Consider the following 20,400-nt stretch of genomic DNA (forward strand, 5'->3'; position numbering starts at 1 on the left):
CAATTTTTACCAACCCCTTTGGTTTAAACTGTCCAAGCACTTTATAACAGGACATGTCCAGAAGCATATTTTTTAGAAATCAGGTAGAGTAAAATCATTTAGGCCAAATAAAAAATGTCTTATCACTGTGGGGTAGACCTGCACTTATACTGCAACACAAGATTTTGAAAAGTATGTTTATATATATATATATATATATATATATATATATATATATATATATATATATATATATATATATATATATATATATATATATATATATATATATATATATATAGTTATTATTTTACAATTATCATCTAAGTAAAAAAGTTGTATAACAAAATGAAAAACTAGCAGTTGAAGCATCTCCTCCATGAATTTTAACCACTGTGAACCCACGATCACAGCAATGAGGGAAAAGTACAACCAGAACCACTGAAGCATCAATTACTGGACATAAAAAACTCAACACATCTCAGTGGAAGGAGGTTACAGTTTTTCAGATATGACCGAGTAGTAGTAGAAGGAATCATCTGTTTTCACAGTGTTTTACCTGAAAAAAGTCAGGAAAAAAAAGCTAAATGTTATGTAAATGCCATGTCAACTCTGGGCTGTCTCTTTCTGCAGACTCATTCTTCATGGGGGTCGGTGATTTTGACCTTTCCCCCGTCTGGGGTTCGTTTGCTCAGTGCCTCTTAGCACGCAGGGCGCTCTGTGTACAGGAGGCACAGCAGGCCATCTTGTAGTAGGAGTAGACACACATCCTGGCCTGCACCACCATCAGGCAATTATCAAGGCGGTCCCGACAGTTTTTATCTGCAAACAGAGTGAAGAAGGGACAGGTTAGTGTGAATAAAAATCAGAAGAAAGAATACTGTATGAGTCCACTTTACTCACCTGCAACTTGTGGGCCACAGGGTATGGTGTTACAGATCTGCTCCTGCTCAGGTTTGTTGCTGGGGTCGCAGGATAGGCTGTGCTTTCTGTCTGCTGTTAGACATCGAACCTCTCTCACCTGAATGCCCTTCCCACATGAACGGGAACACTAAGGACAAAAAACACAAAATGTTATAAACACAGACCTTTATATAATTTTTTTAGATCATGTGAGGCAGCACATAACCAATACGTTTTCCAACTGGGAATCTTTTAAATGCAGTCTGCATTTGTACTCTAAGCTCTTTAGTTTGATAACATGCTGTGCATCCAGTAAATAACTGTCTATTCCATAAATGTGGGCTTTACAAATTAACATTACATATCAATCAAATAATCCCATCCTCATGGTGAGACACATCTTCAACAGGGACAGGGAAGCTGCTCAGAATAAAAGAGAAGGTGGGTGGAGCTAAAATCAGGAAAATGGCCGATTAAAAGCCACTGTCCATAATTGAATCCAATTGAGAATTTAAACAAAGACTTGGAGCTTACTAACGCTGTTCTTGTAGCTGTGAGGTGATAAAGCAGGACTAGGCCTAAAATCATTATCACAGATAGGAAGAAGAAGGATTCTTCATATTTATTCATTTTACATGAAACCGAAAACTAATAACAATATGGTTCTACAGTATAAAGCCTTTATTAACTGTTCATATCTCCCCTTTACTATTGAAATCCGCTGCATCAGCAAAAGCCTGAATCAAGATTCTAACTAAACATAAAACAATTTGGTCCATTGCCCTGGTCTCTTACTGCGCTCCATTCAGTCGTGAACCACTGCGGCTGACACTCTCCCATGCTGCATTCCTGGACAGCTGCAGGCTTCTCCAGATGTGAGCACTCAGTAGGTGGCACAACAGTAAAGTTGCTCCCCAACTTCTGGACACAAACTATGTCTCTTCGCTGGCTCCCATCCCCACATTTGACATTACACTGAAAAAATCCTCACATTAGTTATATCAGCAATGGCCAATAAAAAAAAGTAAGAAAAGAGATAGAAATCAGGAAGTTAAAGGCTAAACTGATTAGAACTTGATTGTAAACATTTTAAAAATCGTTTGTCAGAGATCCTGAGATTATTATTTTTTCTTTTTTCTATGTGATTTAATATTCTATCGTTTATAAAAGCTTTCTGCTTTTGTTAAAGTGAGGGTACAGCAGATAATGTTAAATATCAACAGGTTTCACCACAGACACTAATTTTGAAAGACACAGAGTGTAGAATTTGGTGACATCTAGTGGTGAACATGCTGAATGCAGCAGACATTTTCTTGTCTTTGCTGTATATTTGGAGCTTAGACTCTGTAAGCCCACAATTCTGTTCAGCTCGTCACACTGTTTTTGTCTTCTTTTATGAAACTGTTAAACTAATTTTAGACAAAAAAATTACACCTTTTTAAGTGCTGACATCAAATCTTATTAAAGTTTTATGTTTGAGGGTTAATTTAGATTATTAAAAATATTTTATATTTGCTAAATATTAGAAAAATCTCTATTGTTCAACTTACATACATTTTCTTAATATTTGCTAGAATTTCCTGTTAAAATTTACGACTTGAGTGAACTGTTTAGGTTATCCTTCAACAACTGCCTCTCATTAGTCAGGATTAAAGGTTTTGTTGCTAATACACACGTTTTAGCCACATTTGTAAAAACTTTTAATGAGACTGAGATTGGGGCTTCAAGATGGAAACTTTATATCTAAATTGGCAGAACGCCTACTTGAAAGACTCATAATGTTTTTATCCGGTGTCTTGACATGTGGCTTCAGTATTTTTAGTGCTCTTTCTTCATGGTAACATATATGTGAGGAACTGAACCAGCTTCCTCTGCAGAAACATCCCAAAATTCAACATAATGTTGCCAACCCTATGGAAGGTATTCTCAGGTTTCCCATTTCCCCCGCTCCAAATGTAGGGTTGGATATTCTGGCTAAATCTTTCAAAGGAACTTCTTCAGACCGCAGGGCATGTCCATAAAAGTTAGGATCTTTAACCCTGAATGCGTTTTCCAAACTGTAATCTTTCTATTTATCTGTGGTTTGTTCCTTGCTGGATTTCACCCCAGGACTGGTTGGTACAGGATTAACTTTTAAGGTGGATAACGGCACTCTCTCCTCAGTTAGCTCTTGTTGTCTTGAGATGTACATTTACTAATAAAACGTTTATTTCAAGGACTCAGAACCCGTCTCTTTCCTCAAGAAAGTTAGAAATTGTACTGAAGTTAAAATCATAATTGTAGTGTTTTAAACATCTCTATCAGGCTTCTTTTATTGTTGTTTTTTTTTTTTTGCTTTTATGCTAAACATGTAAGCGATGCTCATCTAGTAAAATGAAATGCTGTACATGGGTTAAAAGTAGCAAAAAATAGTAATCTTAGAATATGTAACATTGAGAACATAAGCATAAGTGAGGTAGTTAGAGCTACCTCACTTAGAGATAGTTCAGTTAAGGCTAACCTAAAACAGGTAAATCTTAGTGTGGTGTAAAGAGAGAGAGAGAAAACATTTTCTACATTTATGTTTCAAATATTCATTTTGTAAAATGAGCTTCAATGTCCAAAATACTTTAACTGATACAGTTGGAGGAAAACATAACACCGTGGGCCCTACCTGTGTCCAGGGGCTGCTGTACCACATTGTCACCGGCACGCAAGGGCCCTTGTTACAAGCCTTCATGTCTGCTGGTTTTTCAGCGATGCACTCTCCCCCACCTCCTCCCTCTTTCACCCCTCCTCGGGTGAGACAGACCACTTCTCTCCTCTGTACCCCGGGCCCGCACTGCGCTGAACACTGAGGCCATAGACGAGGAGATTACGTTGAAGGCTACAGTTGAGTGCATGCATGTTTCCCCCCCCACTGCTCTTGATCTGTGGGCTACTCACAGTGTTGGACCACTCGGTGAAGTACCAGTTGGTCACACAGGGGCCCATGTTGCACTCTTCACTTCCATCTGGGCGGAGACGAGCGTTGCACTCATTATCGTTCACAACGCTGCCCTGATCGCTGACGCAGCGCACAGCCCGTGTCCTCCTCCCTACTCCACAGTCCACTGAGCACTGCAGGAATGGACAACAGGAGAAGAAGTCAGACTGAGTTTGAGTTGCCTAAACTGTTGAAATGATAGTTATGAGCTCAGCTTAGCTTTATTCTATGCATCTAATTTAGGATGGAAATGGAGTGACGGTAAAAAAGAAACATCTTCTGTGTAGGAGGTTAATTTGGAGATGCTTTCTTTTTTGTTGACCCACCGTGCTCCAGTTGGAGCTGACTTCCCAGTGGGAGCAGAGGCGGAGCTGGCAGACCTGCGTTGAGTCCGGTGGGGTGAGGTGGGAACAGCGTTGAGGGTGGACCATAGTGGAGCGAGACCCGAAGCTCTGCCTGCACTGCAGCTGCCTCTGCTGCACACCCGGGCCACACGACACGCTGCACTCCGACCACGCACTGGCCTCCCAGCTAATAAACACAAACAAGAACTCCCTTCATTTTACTTGTTTTTTCTTTAAAAAACTCATAACTCATTACCCTCATTATGACTTTACATATTTTAGTTATCTGATAAATAGGTTACTTAACTTTTTGTCACTTTACACACAGAATGGATGAAAATTATTTGATAAACAAATACAAAGTAGAGCATGATTGTAAAGCAGAAGTAAAACAAAAACTAAAGCTTAGTCATATTGGATGCAGAATGGTCAGAGAACATCACCCTTCAGGTCAGGTTGAATTGAACTTTGACAGGGCCTTTCTAACATAGTTACGCTTTGATCTAAACCATTCAGTTGAAGCTCTGGCTGAATATTTAGGATCTTTTTTCTAAGGTGAACCTTTGCTCCAGTTGTAAGTGTTTTACTGCCTCAAAAATGTTCTCTTCCTGAACTGACAGGTATTTAGCTCTGACTAGCTTCACTGCCAACTCCCTGCTGAAAAAATAGCCGCAGCATGATTCAACCACCACCATGCTTGAAGGTGAGGGTGTTGTGTTAAAGTTTAAGTATATTATTTTGCATATAGGACAACGACTCCAGAGTACCGTCTTCCAGCTGTTTGAAGTATCATCTGTGCCTTTTGGGATAACCTGTACATGTGACCTTCTTTCAGCTCCACTATCAGAAAGTCCAGATTTATCTGTCTGATAACTGCCTTCTTATTCTCTTCCTTAACTAAAAGTGTGCGAGTTCAGGTTGGATGGTCTTCATGGTGCTATTTGTTCTGTATGCTTTTCAGATGCTATTTGACCCAGCAAACCTCACAGAACAGCTGGAAACATACATAGATTAAATCACACACAGATTGACTCTTCTTTTTTAACAGTTTGGTGAAAACATTAGGTAGAGCTGCATTTTATTTAGGTGTATCAGAGTACGGGCTTAAAAAAACAAATCACAGTTTTTAGATTTCTATTTGCAAGGATTTTGAAACTAAATAACAAAATGTTTTTTTTTTTGTCATTTAAAAGGCAAAATATCTGTGAATACTTTTGCGAGGAACAATAAAAAGAAGGAATTTTACTAAATAATAGATAAAGTGGGTCAGCTTACAAAGGAGGACAGGGTTGTGTGTTACAAGACTCCTCTTCTGCGGCTGGTTTGGCTGCAGAGTCACAGTTCTCCTCGGGTACTTCTTCCTCCATGTGGCGGTTTACACACAAAAACACTCTGTACTGAGAACCTAGACGGGGATAAAAAGAGTGAATCAGGAATTTTACGCTTTCTTGCACATGCAAAGCACATCCTGTGGAGGGAGACCTTGTTTCGTCTAAATAATCAAGCAGATGTAGACCAACTGAATGAGAATCTCTACCTCTGCCACAGGTCACAGAGCACTCGTTGAGGCCGCCTCTCCTCCACACGAAAGGCAGCTGAGTGTCGGGCGGCAGGTCAGTGCGAGGGGGGATCCGGGCATTTCTATTGGGCGCAGAGCCCTGAGGGCGTGTCCTTTCAGGCGACCAGCGATCAAAGGATGGGGGGTTGAAGGCAGCGGATGAGGCAGAGGAGGACGAGAAAGAGGGGTAGGAAGGATCTGAAACAAGAGGAGGGTCTCCTACTGATACTGTGAGGGGACCTGGGAGAGAGGATAAACAAAGATAAATCAGGAATGGCAGGAAAGGTGAAAGAGAAGCTTATAAAGATGTATAGAGGGGAACATACAAGAGATTATCTGTCTAAGGGAAAACAAGCTGAAATATGTAGAATAGGAGGAAGTCTGTGTGAGTCAGAGGGTAATGGTATTATGATGAGGTCAGGGTCTCATGACGGTAAACATGTTGAGATGATAGCCTCGCATCTGGGTCATGGGCAAACAGAATCATGCAAACAAGCCGAAACAAGATTCTCTCCCACAGCCACGCCTGTCCTAATCCAAAGAGGCGTCTATCAGGACTTGCAGCGGTGCTGCTTTGAGTCATTTTGAGGGGGAAAAAAGGGCCACTGTGTGATGTAGAGTTGAGTTCAAAATTGGGTTCAGTCTTTGACAAGAAGAGTTGATAAGTTAAAAGTGGTTGGCATACTGCGAAGGGGAGCCCTCGCTGTGTCTCGCTCCCTCAGTGTCTCCCTGGGTGTCTCGCTCTCTGCCTGCCTCTCCTTCTCTCCCTCTTTCTTCTCCACTGGGATGTAAAACTCATAATCAATCCCCGGGTTCTCCTTATGGAAAATTATCTGGAGATGAAAACAAACACGAGAAACGCAGAAACGTTTGTGTCAGACATCAAAAACGCAGCATATTCATCAGACATATTTTGCAACGGATTTTGGTGTGACTAAATAAAGCTACTGGAATGAAAGGAACCCTGGTGTTTAATGAAATCTCTGGGTGAGGCTGTTAAAATAAAGCCCTGGGCACTATGATGTGGTTCAGGCTAAGATTTGATGTAGCTGTCTTCATGATGTTGTAATATTCAAATGTGCCTGCCTGGATACACAGCAGATGAGCATCGAGCGTTTAAGGCTAAAGCCAATTAGCTAAAGCCCCATAAGTCACTCTGATTACCCTTTATCTTCCTCATTCATCCATCTCTGTTTTGGAGTTAGGATGCCTTTGACTGCTGAAGTATTTTGCAGTGCATGAAAAAAACAGGTTGTGAGATTTTTTTGTATTATAAAAGACCATTTTTTAAATTATTTGTAAAGCTTAATCTTAAAAATATTAAAGTTCTGGCCATATGATGATACTGTCCAAGCTTGAGAAAAAGTGTACTTATTGCGGCCATGAATAAGTTTTACCATTCTAACACTGGAAAAAATCCAATTCTACGTAGATAAGTCATTTTTTTCCTAAAATAAGTGCATTTGTTCTTGAATTTAGGAGATAAAAGAAAAATTTTGCCAATGGAACAAGATAATTTAGATTTAAAATAACTTATTTCAAGTGCATATTATCGAATTATCTTATTTTAAGAGTAAAAATACTAATTCCATTGGCAAACTGTCTCATTAACCTATTCAAATCAAGTGTAAATACACTTAATTTGACGAATATTTACTTATTTTTAGTGATTTAGTTCCAGACCTTCCAGTGAAGATACAAAGTTTTAATCCTCATCCTCTGGAAAATGTAGCCAAAGCTGATGCTATGTTTTCTGCAGGACACTTATATTCCCAAATATCATTTTAAATGTTTTCAAAGACCCGCTCTTTGTTTATTTACAGCGCTGAAATAAATGTCTTCCTGTGCTTCAGTACTTACATAAAGCTGCAGCTGTGTTGTGGTTGGTCCTCGCGCCTTCAGAGACTCCCCTCTCTCTTCCCCCTCTCCCCCCTGTGCTCTGGGTCGGCTGTATATGAAAGTAGTCCCCCCCGCCTTGTACTCTCCTGGAGGGTCCACAGCCCAGCGGCCATTCACCACGGACGCCCCGGTGCCGCTCCGCAAAGCTGATAGCAAAGAAGGTGGAAACGTCAGATAGCTTCAGGCAACATTTTACTTTAGTATTGGAGGCCTAGTTATGTCTGGCCAAGTCCTGGAAGCTCCTTCCTGTGTCCAAACACACTCAGACAGACAAACAGGAGGCTACAGAGGCAAAGATACACACACTTCACTGATTCCTCACAACCCAAGGAACACATGCTGTATTTGGCCTGACTACAAGACCACAAAATCTACAGTTTTAGATGAAGCCAGCACACACATGATCAGAGGCCAACTCTGCACTCTGCTCGCCAACACTTCACTTTTAGCTGGATCTGCAGCCGATAAATCTCCAATTACACCAGTGTGAGCGTGCATTGGAATTCGCTTGTCCTTAAGATCTCACCCAGGTAGTTGGGGCTTGCTCGTCTCTCTGCGATGTTGATGAATGTGGCTCTTGGCGGTATGTCCAGGATCTTGTGGTATCCAAGGGGAACCGTGACATTGTGGAAGCTTCCAGTCACCTTTTTGCAGGAGCTGTTCCGCCCGCCGCACACCCCACACTTGTCAATGATGGCACTGGAGCCCAGCACGCCGTCACAACCCTCAGTCTGATAGGAGAAAGGAGGGGTTGTTAACAGTTCGCATCCAGTTTTATTGTTTATTTAACTCTTTACTGTGTAGATTGGTTAATAATGCTTGCAAGACTCCTGTCAGAGGCAAAGAAGTGGAATGAGGTTGAAGTCAAAGTGGGGGAACAAATGAGAGAAAAGATAAAGAGAAAATAGGTCCATAAATAGGGCTGTCTGAATCTGAATTGCAGGGTTAAATCAGCATCCAGATGTGAGACATATTAGAAAAGCCAGATTCTGCTTTATTTCAAGCCTAGGACAGCCGGGTCTTCCACACACAAACAGCTGAATGAACTCACCAGACACTGTCCCTCTACGCAGACGTCGTTGGCACTGGTGTTGAAGCAGGGCGTGCCATCTCGGACACGCTCTGCCAGCTGAACGTAGAACCGATAACCAGCAGGTCGGCAGGTGAGCTCGCACTGCTTGTCTAAACCAGCTGCGACACACAAGCAGAGAGTTTTAGGATTATATCACAACATTTAGAGTAAAGAACTATTCACATCTTTTAAAAAATCCTCATATATTTTCCTTCTAAGACAAAAAAAACTTTATTGTATTTTACTAAGATTTTTCTTTTAGACGAACCAATAAAAAGGAGTTAAATTAATCTGGAGAGATTGGATATACGTTTCAAAGGTTTAAAAAAGAAAAGACATCAAACGTTAGAAGCAATCCCTCCAAATAATACATGGGGGTGGCGGCATTATGGTGTGGGGATTATTTCTTTCATATGAAAATGTTAGCTAGACTAAACTGATGGAAAGTGGAGTTTAGAAAAATCTGGATAAGATATTCACAGTTCCCTTTACTTCGCAATTATCAACTACTCTGTGTTGATCTACCACATAAAATCCCTATACAAGACATAAAAAAGCGACTTTTCAAGGAGACAAAATGTAGAGAGGTTCATGAGGTGTTAGTGCTTTTTTTCAGAATGATGTTTAAATAAAGAAAGTGTAGGAAAAATTCCTTTAGCTCTCTTAAATACCTTCAAATGCAAGCCAGGAAAGTGATACTGGAACATATGACCTTCTGTCTGTCACAAAGCAAGATAGAGATCAGCAACTACCCATGCTGCTCAGTCCACTTGCTACTACACCTTCCCAGGAGAACCATACATATTCACAGGAGAATTGTAAACATGGATTTATGAGTGGACCTGAAGGCATAGGGGGTGTAAGGAACCAAAGGACGAGAGCACAGCTTCAAGGTTAGGGAGGAAATGAAAGCCCTTCGGTCACAAGACTGTTAGCGTGGAGAACAGGCAAAGAAGCAAGGCAGGCTAATAATGTGAAGATATTTTTTACACTCTGACAGATCTGGTTCTTTGTTCCCTAATGCATTGACAACAAACATGTATGATAAACGTCACACCACCGTCCTACTTATAGTAGAAAACATGGAACTATTTCTTTTATATCACGAAAGAACAGAAAATAGGGGCGCCAGGAGACTTCAATGATTGCCGTTTTCCATAAGGAAGGATATCAGGGAGCTTAATGGGTGTTAAAGTCCTCATGCAGAGAGAGCAGATGTGTTTGTGTGGACTGAGCTGTGGATATGTTGCAAGAAATACTGCTGCAGACGCAAACTCGCTGCATGAGTCACGAGTCATAGATTAAGCTAGAGGTTGGGGGAAACAGGCGTCTGTGCTTCCGTGGATATTTTAAACAAATGGCATAAGCACTACAAATGAGAAGGAGCATCAAAGCAGCTTGTCATTTCTGGGAAAACCACCGCTCCGCAGGGAAAATCATTTTACCTCAGAGATGTAAAAATGTCTCTAATAACTTCGCAATTTCTTAAACATTTGAGAAGGTTTTATCACGAAAACAGAACGTCTGCCACCTTGAAAAGCCATCAGCCGAAGCCGGTCAAAGTTCCCATCTTCTTTAAAGTCAGACGTTGAAAAAGGGATAGGTGGGAGCAAAGTGTAAAGGGCGCATACTTGACCTCTTCTCTCACCTAGAGGGGTTGAAGGATCTCCCCATGCTTCCACACAATTGCAGAACTTCTAGAAATTACTTAAAGCAGCAAGAGCTTTACCAGATGTCATACAAGCATAGTAATACCACAGTTAGAACCTCAAAAAGATAAGTTAACCTCTGTTGGAGAAAGCTTCAAAAGTTCCTCAGAAAGTCCAGTGCCATAACTGGCTCTTGGAGGATTCAATTGAGGGACTAGTTTGCCACCAATGCAGAGCTTGATCAGAAATGGCAGCAGGTATGTGTGAGTGTTCTAAGGTAAAACATTAAAAAAAAGAAAATTGTAGGATAGGATTCCAGAGGACTAAGTTATAATTGTTTTCTCTGAAGATGCTCCCATTATAACAACTGAAGGAAAGATTAATCTTAACTTGAGTTAAGCAGACAGCTTCTTATGTAGGGCTTAAAATAAAAGTTTAAAAGTGATTTTATCTTTCAGCATCATAGTAAGTAAGTTACTTATCCAAAACTGTTTTTTAACTTACTAAATCTGTATTTCAGTTAAACAATTTCAGTTAAACAATAAACTCTTACCTCAAAATAACCTTCAGGATTGGGTGAAATTTTGTGTGCATAGTCATGGGCAGGGAGGGAAAAAAATGCAGATGCATTCAGTGTGTTTCTGTTGTAATTTCTTTGCAAAGGATTCTCTGCATTACAAGCCAAGCTCTGGAGGGTTTTGCGGAAAAAGTGATCAGCATTAGAGGTGAGCCATACTGTGAGTCATGACAGATACAAAAAATGTTAGGACCCACAGCACAGATCAATCCTTGCTCTCTGGATGAACACTTTTTAAGCCTCAGACTAGTAATGAGGTTGAGAGATGCGTTCAGACCAGGTGGAAGTAGAAAAGGGTTCAAGTACAGAAAGTTTGTACCTGAAGTGGATGTTTACGATAACTCAGTTTTATCAAAACATGGATTTAACTGAACCAGACACATCAGATAGCTTGTAAACACATACTGAAGAGCGAGTTTTCATTCTGCACATGTAAACATCTGCTTTAGCTTTTCAAACAAAACACTGCAGCAAAGTGACAGAATTACGAGTTAAAAGATACAACTGCACAGCATAAAGCCAGGGATGAGAAGATAACTTCCAAAATAGCTTAATAAAGAACACAGCGAAGACACAGACAAAAACTCTTTTCCTCATTTTTTTTTTTTTTTTACTATTTTGGCCTTTACAGCTTTAGTAAAATCAAAGATGATGTCTCATTTTTTTACCATTCATCATTTTTTTTATCTTAGTTTGAGTGAAAATGTATCCGAAGTTAACTTTTTCTAATCATCTACCTTTATAGTTTAAGACAAAACTAATTATACTTTTCATTGCATAATACAATCTAATAGAAAACAGCCTTATTTCTTTGAAAGCATTAGGAGAAAAAAAAAGTTTTAAAGGAAATTTTAAATTAAGTGTTGGAAGCAATTATGATAACAAGATCATCAATACACATTATACCATAAAGCAAATCCATACTCTAGATAGTAGAGGAGATAAAGACACAAACTGGCTTTAAATCTGTTTGTGCTGATATATAATTATTAACTTGGTAATATATTTAACCAATAATCAGGGTCAGTTGTTTGGGTCATTGTGATAGTGTAGAATACTCCTTTGACCTGTCTATATATTGTAGATTTTATGCTTCTCTAACTAAGGTGGTTCTTCTGCAAAAGATACAGAAAATAAATGGACAAAAATATAATATCTTATGGTTTCATTATTGAATACATGTTTTATGACTCTCTATGTTTTAAAGAGATTTCCCTGGGAGAAATGACTGAACTTAAATAAAAATAAAAAACCAAAAAACGAATGTAACAAGCTCTGCATTATTTATTTTTATTAGATTATTTTTGGTCTATCTTGTTTTGCAATATGTCGAGATAAGCAGCCGTTGAGAAGAGTTGGTGGAGGTTCATCAATCTGAGCGTAATTTTGGTGTTAATCTAACTGTGGCTCCTTTTTTGTCAGGGAGGGGGATTAATCAACAGACAAAGACAACTTTCCCATGTTTTATGTAATGAAATAATGACGACCATGATTTTAATATGATTCTCATATCTAAAATTTTTTACTTTTGTTCATAGCACTTTGAGATATAGGCTACCTCTGTTTGTTGTCATTGATTAAATAATAATGGTCCTAATTGTTTCTAACTTTATGACTTTAAACTTCATATGTTCTTTAACAGCAAACTGCTCTCAAACTAGCAGTAAAAGACTTATCTCCTCATTTCAATAAGGTTTGCAATCCTAGCATTTGTCCGTCAAGTCTTTAAATATCACCACCCACTTATTGCACAAACACAAAAAAAAAGAAGAAGAAAAAAAAAAGAATTGCACATGCAATTTAGCACCCCTGGTTTGGAATCTCTGAAGATCTGGCCCTTAGGATTTAAGTGTCATGATCTTGTCGCTGATGGCTGGCTTAATTGCTCATTTCATTCACCTGTCTAACTCTGCCCTGCTTATCATCAATGCTCATCTAACCCACTTGCTCCTGCTTCTATTTAAACTGCTTGGTCCCTGTCATTAGTGCCAGATTATTCTTAAGCCTTTGGAGACAGTTTTTATACCATAACTAATAGTGTTGTGGTTGCCTGAGCTTGACACGTTTCTGTCTTCGCACCTTTGAGCCTGCCTGCCCCTGTTCTGATCTGTTTGCCTGACCTGTCTTTAGATTCTGTTATATTCTTTTGTGGACTGAACCTGGATCTGCCTCTTGACTTTGCCGTCTGGATTATCCTGCCTTCCTCCGTCATCTGTTCTGTGTCCTTCAAGGCTTCGGCATCTGGAAATCTTGGTGCACCAAGCGCAGCGTCTCGTCAGCTGATTTGCTGATATCACCAACATCTCACGGTCTGAACTCTGTGTTTCCTCTCACCACAGTTACCTGCCTGGGACGCCCAAGCCCCTGCTGCTGCAGATCCGCAAACCATCAATCATTACTTTAATAAATGCTTTTTAAGTTTTCATAGTGTCTGTCTTGCCTGAATATCGGGTCCCTCTGTTCTGACTCATTAAATTAGGATTCTAAACTGGAGATGCTCAGCATCATCTCAAGAACAGAAAACAGACATTAAGATCTTACACAAAGCTGAGACGAAAATTCTTACTTCATCTTCCTACAGTTAGCTAGCTGGGTTATTCCAACATGCCTTAAAATCTTTTTCATGTTGTCTGTCACAAGCGCCTTCATTCTGTTTGCAGAAATACAAGCAGAGTGGTTAAATTGTCTTCAGGTTTCTCCTTTTTAACACCCACACTGCAGCTTTGCCTCCTTTATCTCAGGTTGTTTTAAGCCAATGTCCCTATTGAGACATTAAAAGGTCAAGATTTGGTCATGTCAGGGACATTGTTAAGGATGCCAACACTCCTCTGAAGAGTGAAATAAACAGGACTGCAATGACATGGTCTGTGTGAACAGTCAGGTATCTGTAAAGCATGCTAAATGTTATTTTCAGCATAGCATCCTCTAAAATACAGGAAAAATACAAAAAGGAAACAGGAAAAAGGGAAAAATTTAAGCCCTAAATCTTTCTTTGCTGGCTTAGTGGTTTTCAATATCCATCTGTTATGGTTACAGATTTTTAAATCTAAAAATGCCAAAGATAGGTAATGTGGTTTCTCAGAAATCAACATCTCTTCAATTTACAAATTCAAATCCTGGCTCCTATTCTCCTTTAATCTTTTTAATCAAGTTTGACATTATTCATTTAACCTATCTCTTTCCTCTGCATGTTTATCAGTTTGCTCTGGTCCTAAATTTGTCTCCACCATAAATCTGACTCACTCTCAGCCTAGTTTTCAGACACTGGCATATAAATATTGCCTAAATATAGTTATTCACTATCACACCATCTAAACAAACTCCAGCAGCAAGAGAGAGAGAAGGAGAAAGGCAGAGGGGCAGGAAGAGGAGAGGATAGTGTCCAGAGAGGGGACAGGAATTGGGAAAAGGGGAAAATGTTCAAGCTAAACAACACCTGCACAGACAGTGTTGATAAAGCACTTTAAGGGTGAGGTGGTATTATTCACGGTATCATTTGTTTGACACGTAGAGCTTTAATGCAGTAATGCAAAGATCAAATCAGGATGAAAGGTGCATCAATAATTCAACTTTAATAGTGAAGTGAAGCGCAGCTCTTTTTAAACACTTCATTTATCTATTCAGATTGATGATGGGGGCTTGATGGAAAAGGTTTGGGCTCTGGCCAGTGTTAGCCATATTAGCAAAACAGTGCAACACAATTTACTTTGCATGCAGTAAAAAAAAAAGTAATTCTCTGGTAAAATCCACTGACGTTGTCTGTTTAGCATCCAGTAAACACATTGGATAGGTTGTTTTATACAATTACCCTCATAAGTAATAGATTACAAAGATGTTTAATATTAGAGGTCGTCAGGTTTCCCTGCTACTGCTGGGTCTTCTTTTCTTTTAAGAAGACATTAAATGGACATTTCAGCTCATGAAAATGGATCTTTTGAGTAGCTATTATGAGTTAGCGTCTTATGCACGACCGCTGAAAGCAGGCCCAGGTTCCAAGGGGTTTCGGGGTGCTCAGAACCAGATCCGACTAACAAACTTTAATTAAGAACACATTTTTTTTCACAAGACATGCTGATGAAAAAATACATAGGCTTGATATTAATGAAATATTTTCTTATAATTGCATTTTCAAAATCTGTCCTTGTCGCATTGGGAAAGTAACCCCCGACCACCGTTTCCACACTCCGGAATGGTTTGTCAAAAGGAAACAAGCAAAAAACAGAAAGCGATTGAAAACAGAGCCAGAGTCTAAAAAAAAACTAACTTTGAGTTGTAAATCAAGATGTAGGAAACAAAATAAATTAAGAAATGAGAGCTCCTAAGAGATTGTTGCACAGTTTCTATTAAGAAAAAGATAGATTATTTTAATAAACATGACAGTATCTCCCAACTATGAACAATATTGGTATTTGTCTGGGTGACAATGATGTTAATAAAGCATTTATTACCACTTTATTATATAGAATAATAACAACAAAAAATATTTCTAGTGATGCATCAGAACATTGCCAGATTATTTGCTACGGTATTACAAATATGAATTTGCCACAAACAGCTCTGACATCCAGGGATATGGATGCAGCGGCTTGATGCTTTCCATTGTCCTTTCTGCTTGGCTCAGGAAATATCTGCCTCCAACATTTTAAATATTCCACCCTTTGTATTTTGTTTTCCTTCTGGACAAAAACCCATAGTAACATCTGGCGTTCGTTAAAAAATGGGAAAAAGAACAATCTGCATTCAGTCCTTTGTCAAATGACTGTTGTAGCTGGAAGTTTTCATCAGCAGAAGTTCAGCTTGCAGAACATATGTAGGCACCAGAGGAATGGGAATGCACAATCAGGAATGTAAAATATGGAAAGAATCATTGTTATTTTGACGTCAAAAAATGGGCACATCTGGCAAATGCTATTAGCTTTCTAAACAGGTAGCAGAGAGAGGGTTTAGTGCTTTTATTTTTCCATGAAAATATTCCCTTGCAGCTGGAAAAGAGATTGGAGGAAGTAACATGCCTGATCTGCAGCAGTAATATTGCAAGATGGAAAACTAAGATACGTGGCTGACACTAAATAAAACACAGAGAGGGAGGACTTAATTGGGTCATTTCATCTGATCCATTGCTTACATGAAAATATTGACGGCAGCGACTTTAACTGCCTGTCTTTAAGCACCATCAGGTTCTAGTTTTCAGAAGAAAATCATGTTTTTGTTACACGCTCTACTGGATATCTGGTTTCAATTTCGTGCAAAGCTTATATTTAGGGATAGATTGGGGAGTATGTTTTGTGTTATGACAGAGCAGAACAAAAGCTGTGTATGTAAAAGATGGGCTTCTGGGTCTACAGCTTCAGTTTTACTGATACAGTGGAACCCTAAATGCACAGAACGATGCCTACAAAAATATACACATGCAAACTATTTTCCCACATATTAGCCCAGATTTACTGAGCTATCCACATCCAGAACACCCCTGCTGCTACGCCCATGATGTAAATACACAGGAGATCAGGCACATGCTTTATACGCTTAATGACCAACACTGCTGAGATCATCTCACAGCTGCGTTCACTCCTCCTCCTCCCATATTTCTGATAATCCTTCTATTCACTCTTCCTTCTTTTATATATATATAGCATTCCTCAAATATCTCAGAAAAATACCTTCGCTGTCTCTTTTTTTTTTTCTCCTTTCATTGGAAAAAATAGACTGAAAGGACATTTATACAATGCAAAGTTTTCATACCCCTTGACTGTCATCTTTCCTGTCCGTTCTGGAAAATAACTAATCACAAACACAGCATATATGGGAGACTTGAAAAAATGAACCCTAAACTGTTAAGCAATTCTGCTCAGTCAGAGTGAATAAGGAGGGACAGTTAACATTGATTTACAAGGCTTACAACAGATTTGTTATTGGATCTAGGTCTGGGCTTTGACTAGGCCATTCTTTAAAGGGTTGCTGTTCTGCTCCACTTCCATCTTAGGTCTTTAAAAGCCTTTAATAGGCTCGCACCCAAACTAAATAAATAAGACCCTCTTTCCCATGCGATACAGAACACTAGCATCCCCGCAGCATCATTCTGCTACCACCATGTCTTAACCCAGTGGTGGTGAATGTTGCATCTTGCACATAGACCAAGAAGTTAATTTCAGTCACTCTCGGCATGTCTTCTAAACCAATTATGGCAAAGTTACAAAAGTTCTCCTGTATGTAAAGTATGTAGTTAACTTTTCATTGTGTCATTTTTGTTGTCCCTCTTTCACAGAGTTCAGATCCAGGGAGGTTGGCTGAACAATTGATTTGTTCTTTCAGATTTACTCCATATTTTTTTCCTGCTGCAGATCTCTGTAGCTCCTCAAAATGTAAAGCGATGCTGGTTGTCTTCTCTTATGGGGAGGGGTCTGTCAGATTTGGGGAGGGGAGATAGCCTCGTCTGTTTAGCATTGCCTTTGGAATTACATTGAAGTTGCCTCTATTTGCTAGTTTTATAACTTCTGAAAACAACTGATTGCCGGATTTTATTTATGGTTATCAGAGTAAAGGGGCCTGCTGATAAATGTGTGCCACCCTCAGAGATTATTTTAGCATTTATTCATGGTTGAAATATAATGTAAAATTTCATTTTTGTGGTGATAACATCAAAGAAAGTGTAAAGGTTATAAGTGCTTTTCCAACATTCTGCAGTAAAAACCCAAGATGAGCACATAGAACATTAACGTTGGCCTTCTTCGTCTCCCACTGCTCATATGACAAAAGCACTTGCATCTCATCACATCTCACTACTCTCGTGTTCTTTATCTCAGGCTGCAGGAATCTGTGTCCTCAGTCAGAGCAGGGAGGAGACGCTTGGCAGGAGAGGCAGGCAGAGAGGGAGAGATGTTGGACAAACAAAAGGAAAAAGGAAAGTATTCTGAGCAAAGAACAGAAGCAGACTGAGCTCCAGTCATTTGCTTTTCCCTCTCGCCTCCCATCACATTCAGGGCTGCGTCAAGAAGCGGGGGATGCTGGGGGGTTGGGTATGAGACGAGGCCTTCCAAGAGAGAAATTTGAACCCACTCAAACTCTTATTTTATTCATCCCGTCACTGTGCCAGTTAATTCTCCCTATAAACCCCCGTCCTGAATTAAAGCAGGGAAACTCTTTAATGACTGTGCAAGTGTGTTAACTCAGTGTTTACCTTCAGTGAAAGGCTCCCAGTTGTAGAGGCGACCCATGAACCTCTGGCTGTTAAAGGCGGTGCACTGCTCTGCTCTAGAGTCCACCGCGTCTCCTCTGCACACCTGGAGAGCCAAAACACAAAGACAGAGAAGAGGGGGAAGGTCAAATAATTTAGAGACACACAATGTGCTGGCATGAGCAGCTTCCAAAGCTAAGGCTGTTTCTCTACTGGTCCCCAAACAAGTCAGGGTGGAGCAGATTTATTGGAGAGCAAGGAAAAACTTCCAATAATGAAACAGGAGAATTAACTGGAGGCCATGGAGGTAGGCATAAACGCGCCATGATTTTATACACGCAGCCTGCATGCTGCTTTGGCCAGCAGCAAGCACATTCAAAACATATTGAAGTGATAGATTTTCTGGAAGCGGCTGCTCCCATAAATCTGCTGGGAGTTTCGGTGAAAGTGAACGGCTATGTGAGCATATGCATGTGAGTGTGAGCAACTCGAGCTCAAGCTTCAAGAAATCCTCATGGAGTCATGGAGTTTCAGAATACCTGCTCATAGACAGCAGCTGAAATATTATGCTGACATAAGCCTGCCAGGTTGTAGACATCCACTCACTGAGCATTTCCATCATCAAACAACACTAGACGGCTAAGAACATTAACTAATAATTGCTGTAAGAACAACGCCTCAATGCTCATTCTTTATTCCTCATTTTACTTCCAAGTAGACTGTATTGCCAGTGAATTTTTTGAAGCTCTCATTTTTTTCCTTTTGACTTTATGTGATTTCACATTTACTTTCTGTTTAAGCATTCAAACATTTGCAGAGACAAATCCCCTTAAAATGACTTAGACACATAAAGGCTCCAAAATTCAAAGATTGTACCAGTGTTTAATGATCATAGACCAGACAACCTCTCAAAGAACAGTTTTAACAGCAATTCTATCTATTTCTTGAGTTTAGTCTTTAAAACTAAGAACAAGTGACAGACAGAAATTACTACTAAAATTACTAAAATAAAGAAAAAAAACAAAACTGAAATCTTTGGGAAAAACTACGCCAATTGATAAAATTATCTGTCAATGCAGCAAAAGAAAAAAAAAGATTTACAATTTTTGAATCTAGAATTAAGCATGTTGTACCATTAGAAATGAGAAATGTATGTTTTAAAAAAGAGAAATGATGTAACTCATCTAAATATAAACATATTTTTGTAGTGCATGGATGACGAGCTGAATATGAAGCATCTCTTTAGGTACTCTTTCAGGTCTTTGGTGAATTTTCTGTCTACTTTTTAAATAAAAGGCATTTTAGATCTTCATTTGTTCTTAAAAGTTGGACACTGTTCTATTTTGTGATGATCTGGTAGAAAACAGTTTAAAGAAATTGTCAAAGTCTAAAGAAAAAATCAAAAGACCTTCTAAAGATGCGAGAAATTAAAAAGTTGCAAAAGTAAAAAAATAAACTTGCTTTCTCTTTATAATTTCCATAGTATTATATAATTATGGTATTTGTAAAGTTATTGTTAAGCAAATCTCTACATAACAGCATAGATGGCTGTGTTTACAACAATGCCCCTAATAGAGGAAAAATATTAGGAGGATTTGAAAAGATTAAGCAATGAAATTCTGTAGCCAAGAATTTAGAGAAAAGATTTACTTCTTTGCACGATCTCTGCAGCTATGAAAGCTTATAACACGTAAGACCATGGTGAAACTCAGCCTTACGTCAATCCTCATCTGGAGACCTTTCATTATATGGGCTCCCCAATCTAACCTATTCATAATTACAAATCGATAAGATGTAGCTATAAAATTTCATTAGCTATGGGAATCAGTTCAAAAATAAAGGTTTGGGGATGGTTTTAACACAAAACCAAAGAGTTATTTAAAAATGTTCAAATGTTTGTTCAAATGTGACTGCTTCTCACTTTCACAAAGTGAAAATGAAAGATTTGTACCTGATTGAAAGGTTTGGGGAATATAGTAAGCTCTGTCCTCCTATAATGTGGAGGTCACATTGGGACTCATGCAAGAACTGTTTCTATGTACAAATCCGTTCTTCAATCAATCGTATGAGTGATTTAAGAGAAAATGTCACATTTACTATGTTTGTCCTATTTCTAATCTTCTCTCAGGCCGAATTAATTTTACAAGTTCTCCGGACTCGACATACGAGTCTTGCACAATCAGTGAGTTGTTTCCCAAACCTAGTTCAATCATTAAATACTCAAAAGAAACTGTCCATTTAATTAGACTAACAACATTACTTATTATTCTGTAATTATAA

General features: G+C 39.1%; 1 protein-coding gene across 1 annotated transcript in view; it reads right to left on the reverse strand.

Moving 5' to 3' along the window:
• Window positions 1-264: 264 nt before the first annotated feature.
• Window positions 265-20,400, reverse strand: part of adamtsl4 (ADAMTS-like 4) — a 43,072-nt gene continuing 22,936 nt past the window's right edge. Inside the window, exons 5-17 of the mRNA XM_038284291.1 lie at window positions 18,124-18,226; window positions 8,700-8,839; window positions 8,175-8,379; window positions 7,610-7,794; window positions 6,435-6,582; window positions 5,729-5,989; window positions 5,467-5,596; window positions 4,174-4,378; window positions 3,808-3,981; window positions 3,536-3,715; window positions 1,678-1,857; window positions 883-1,030; window positions 265-801 (exon numbers count right to left, since the gene is read on the reverse strand). Coding sequence (XP_038140219.1) covers window positions 671-801; window positions 883-1,030; window positions 1,678-1,857; window positions 3,536-3,715; window positions 3,808-3,981; window positions 4,174-4,378; window positions 5,467-5,596; window positions 5,729-5,989; window positions 6,435-6,582; window positions 7,610-7,794; window positions 8,175-8,379; window positions 8,700-8,839; window positions 18,124-18,226 — 2,190 coding nt within the window. The 3' untranslated portion in view covers window positions 265-670. The remainder of the gene's footprint in view (window positions 802-882; window positions 1,031-1,677; window positions 1,858-3,535; window positions 3,716-3,807; window positions 3,982-4,173; window positions 4,379-5,466; window positions 5,597-5,728; window positions 5,990-6,434; window positions 6,583-7,609; window positions 7,795-8,174; window positions 8,380-8,699; window positions 8,840-18,123; window positions 18,227-20,400) is intronic.

The sequence above is a fragment of the Cyprinodon tularosa genome, unplaced genomic scaffold (genome assembly GCF_016077235.1).
Source record: "Cyprinodon tularosa strain WSP-4 unplaced genomic scaffold, ASM1607723v1 ctg2, whole genome shotgun sequence".
Taxonomy (NCBI): Eukaryota; Metazoa; Chordata; class Actinopteri; order Cyprinodontiformes; family Cyprinodontidae; genus Cyprinodon; species Cyprinodon tularosa.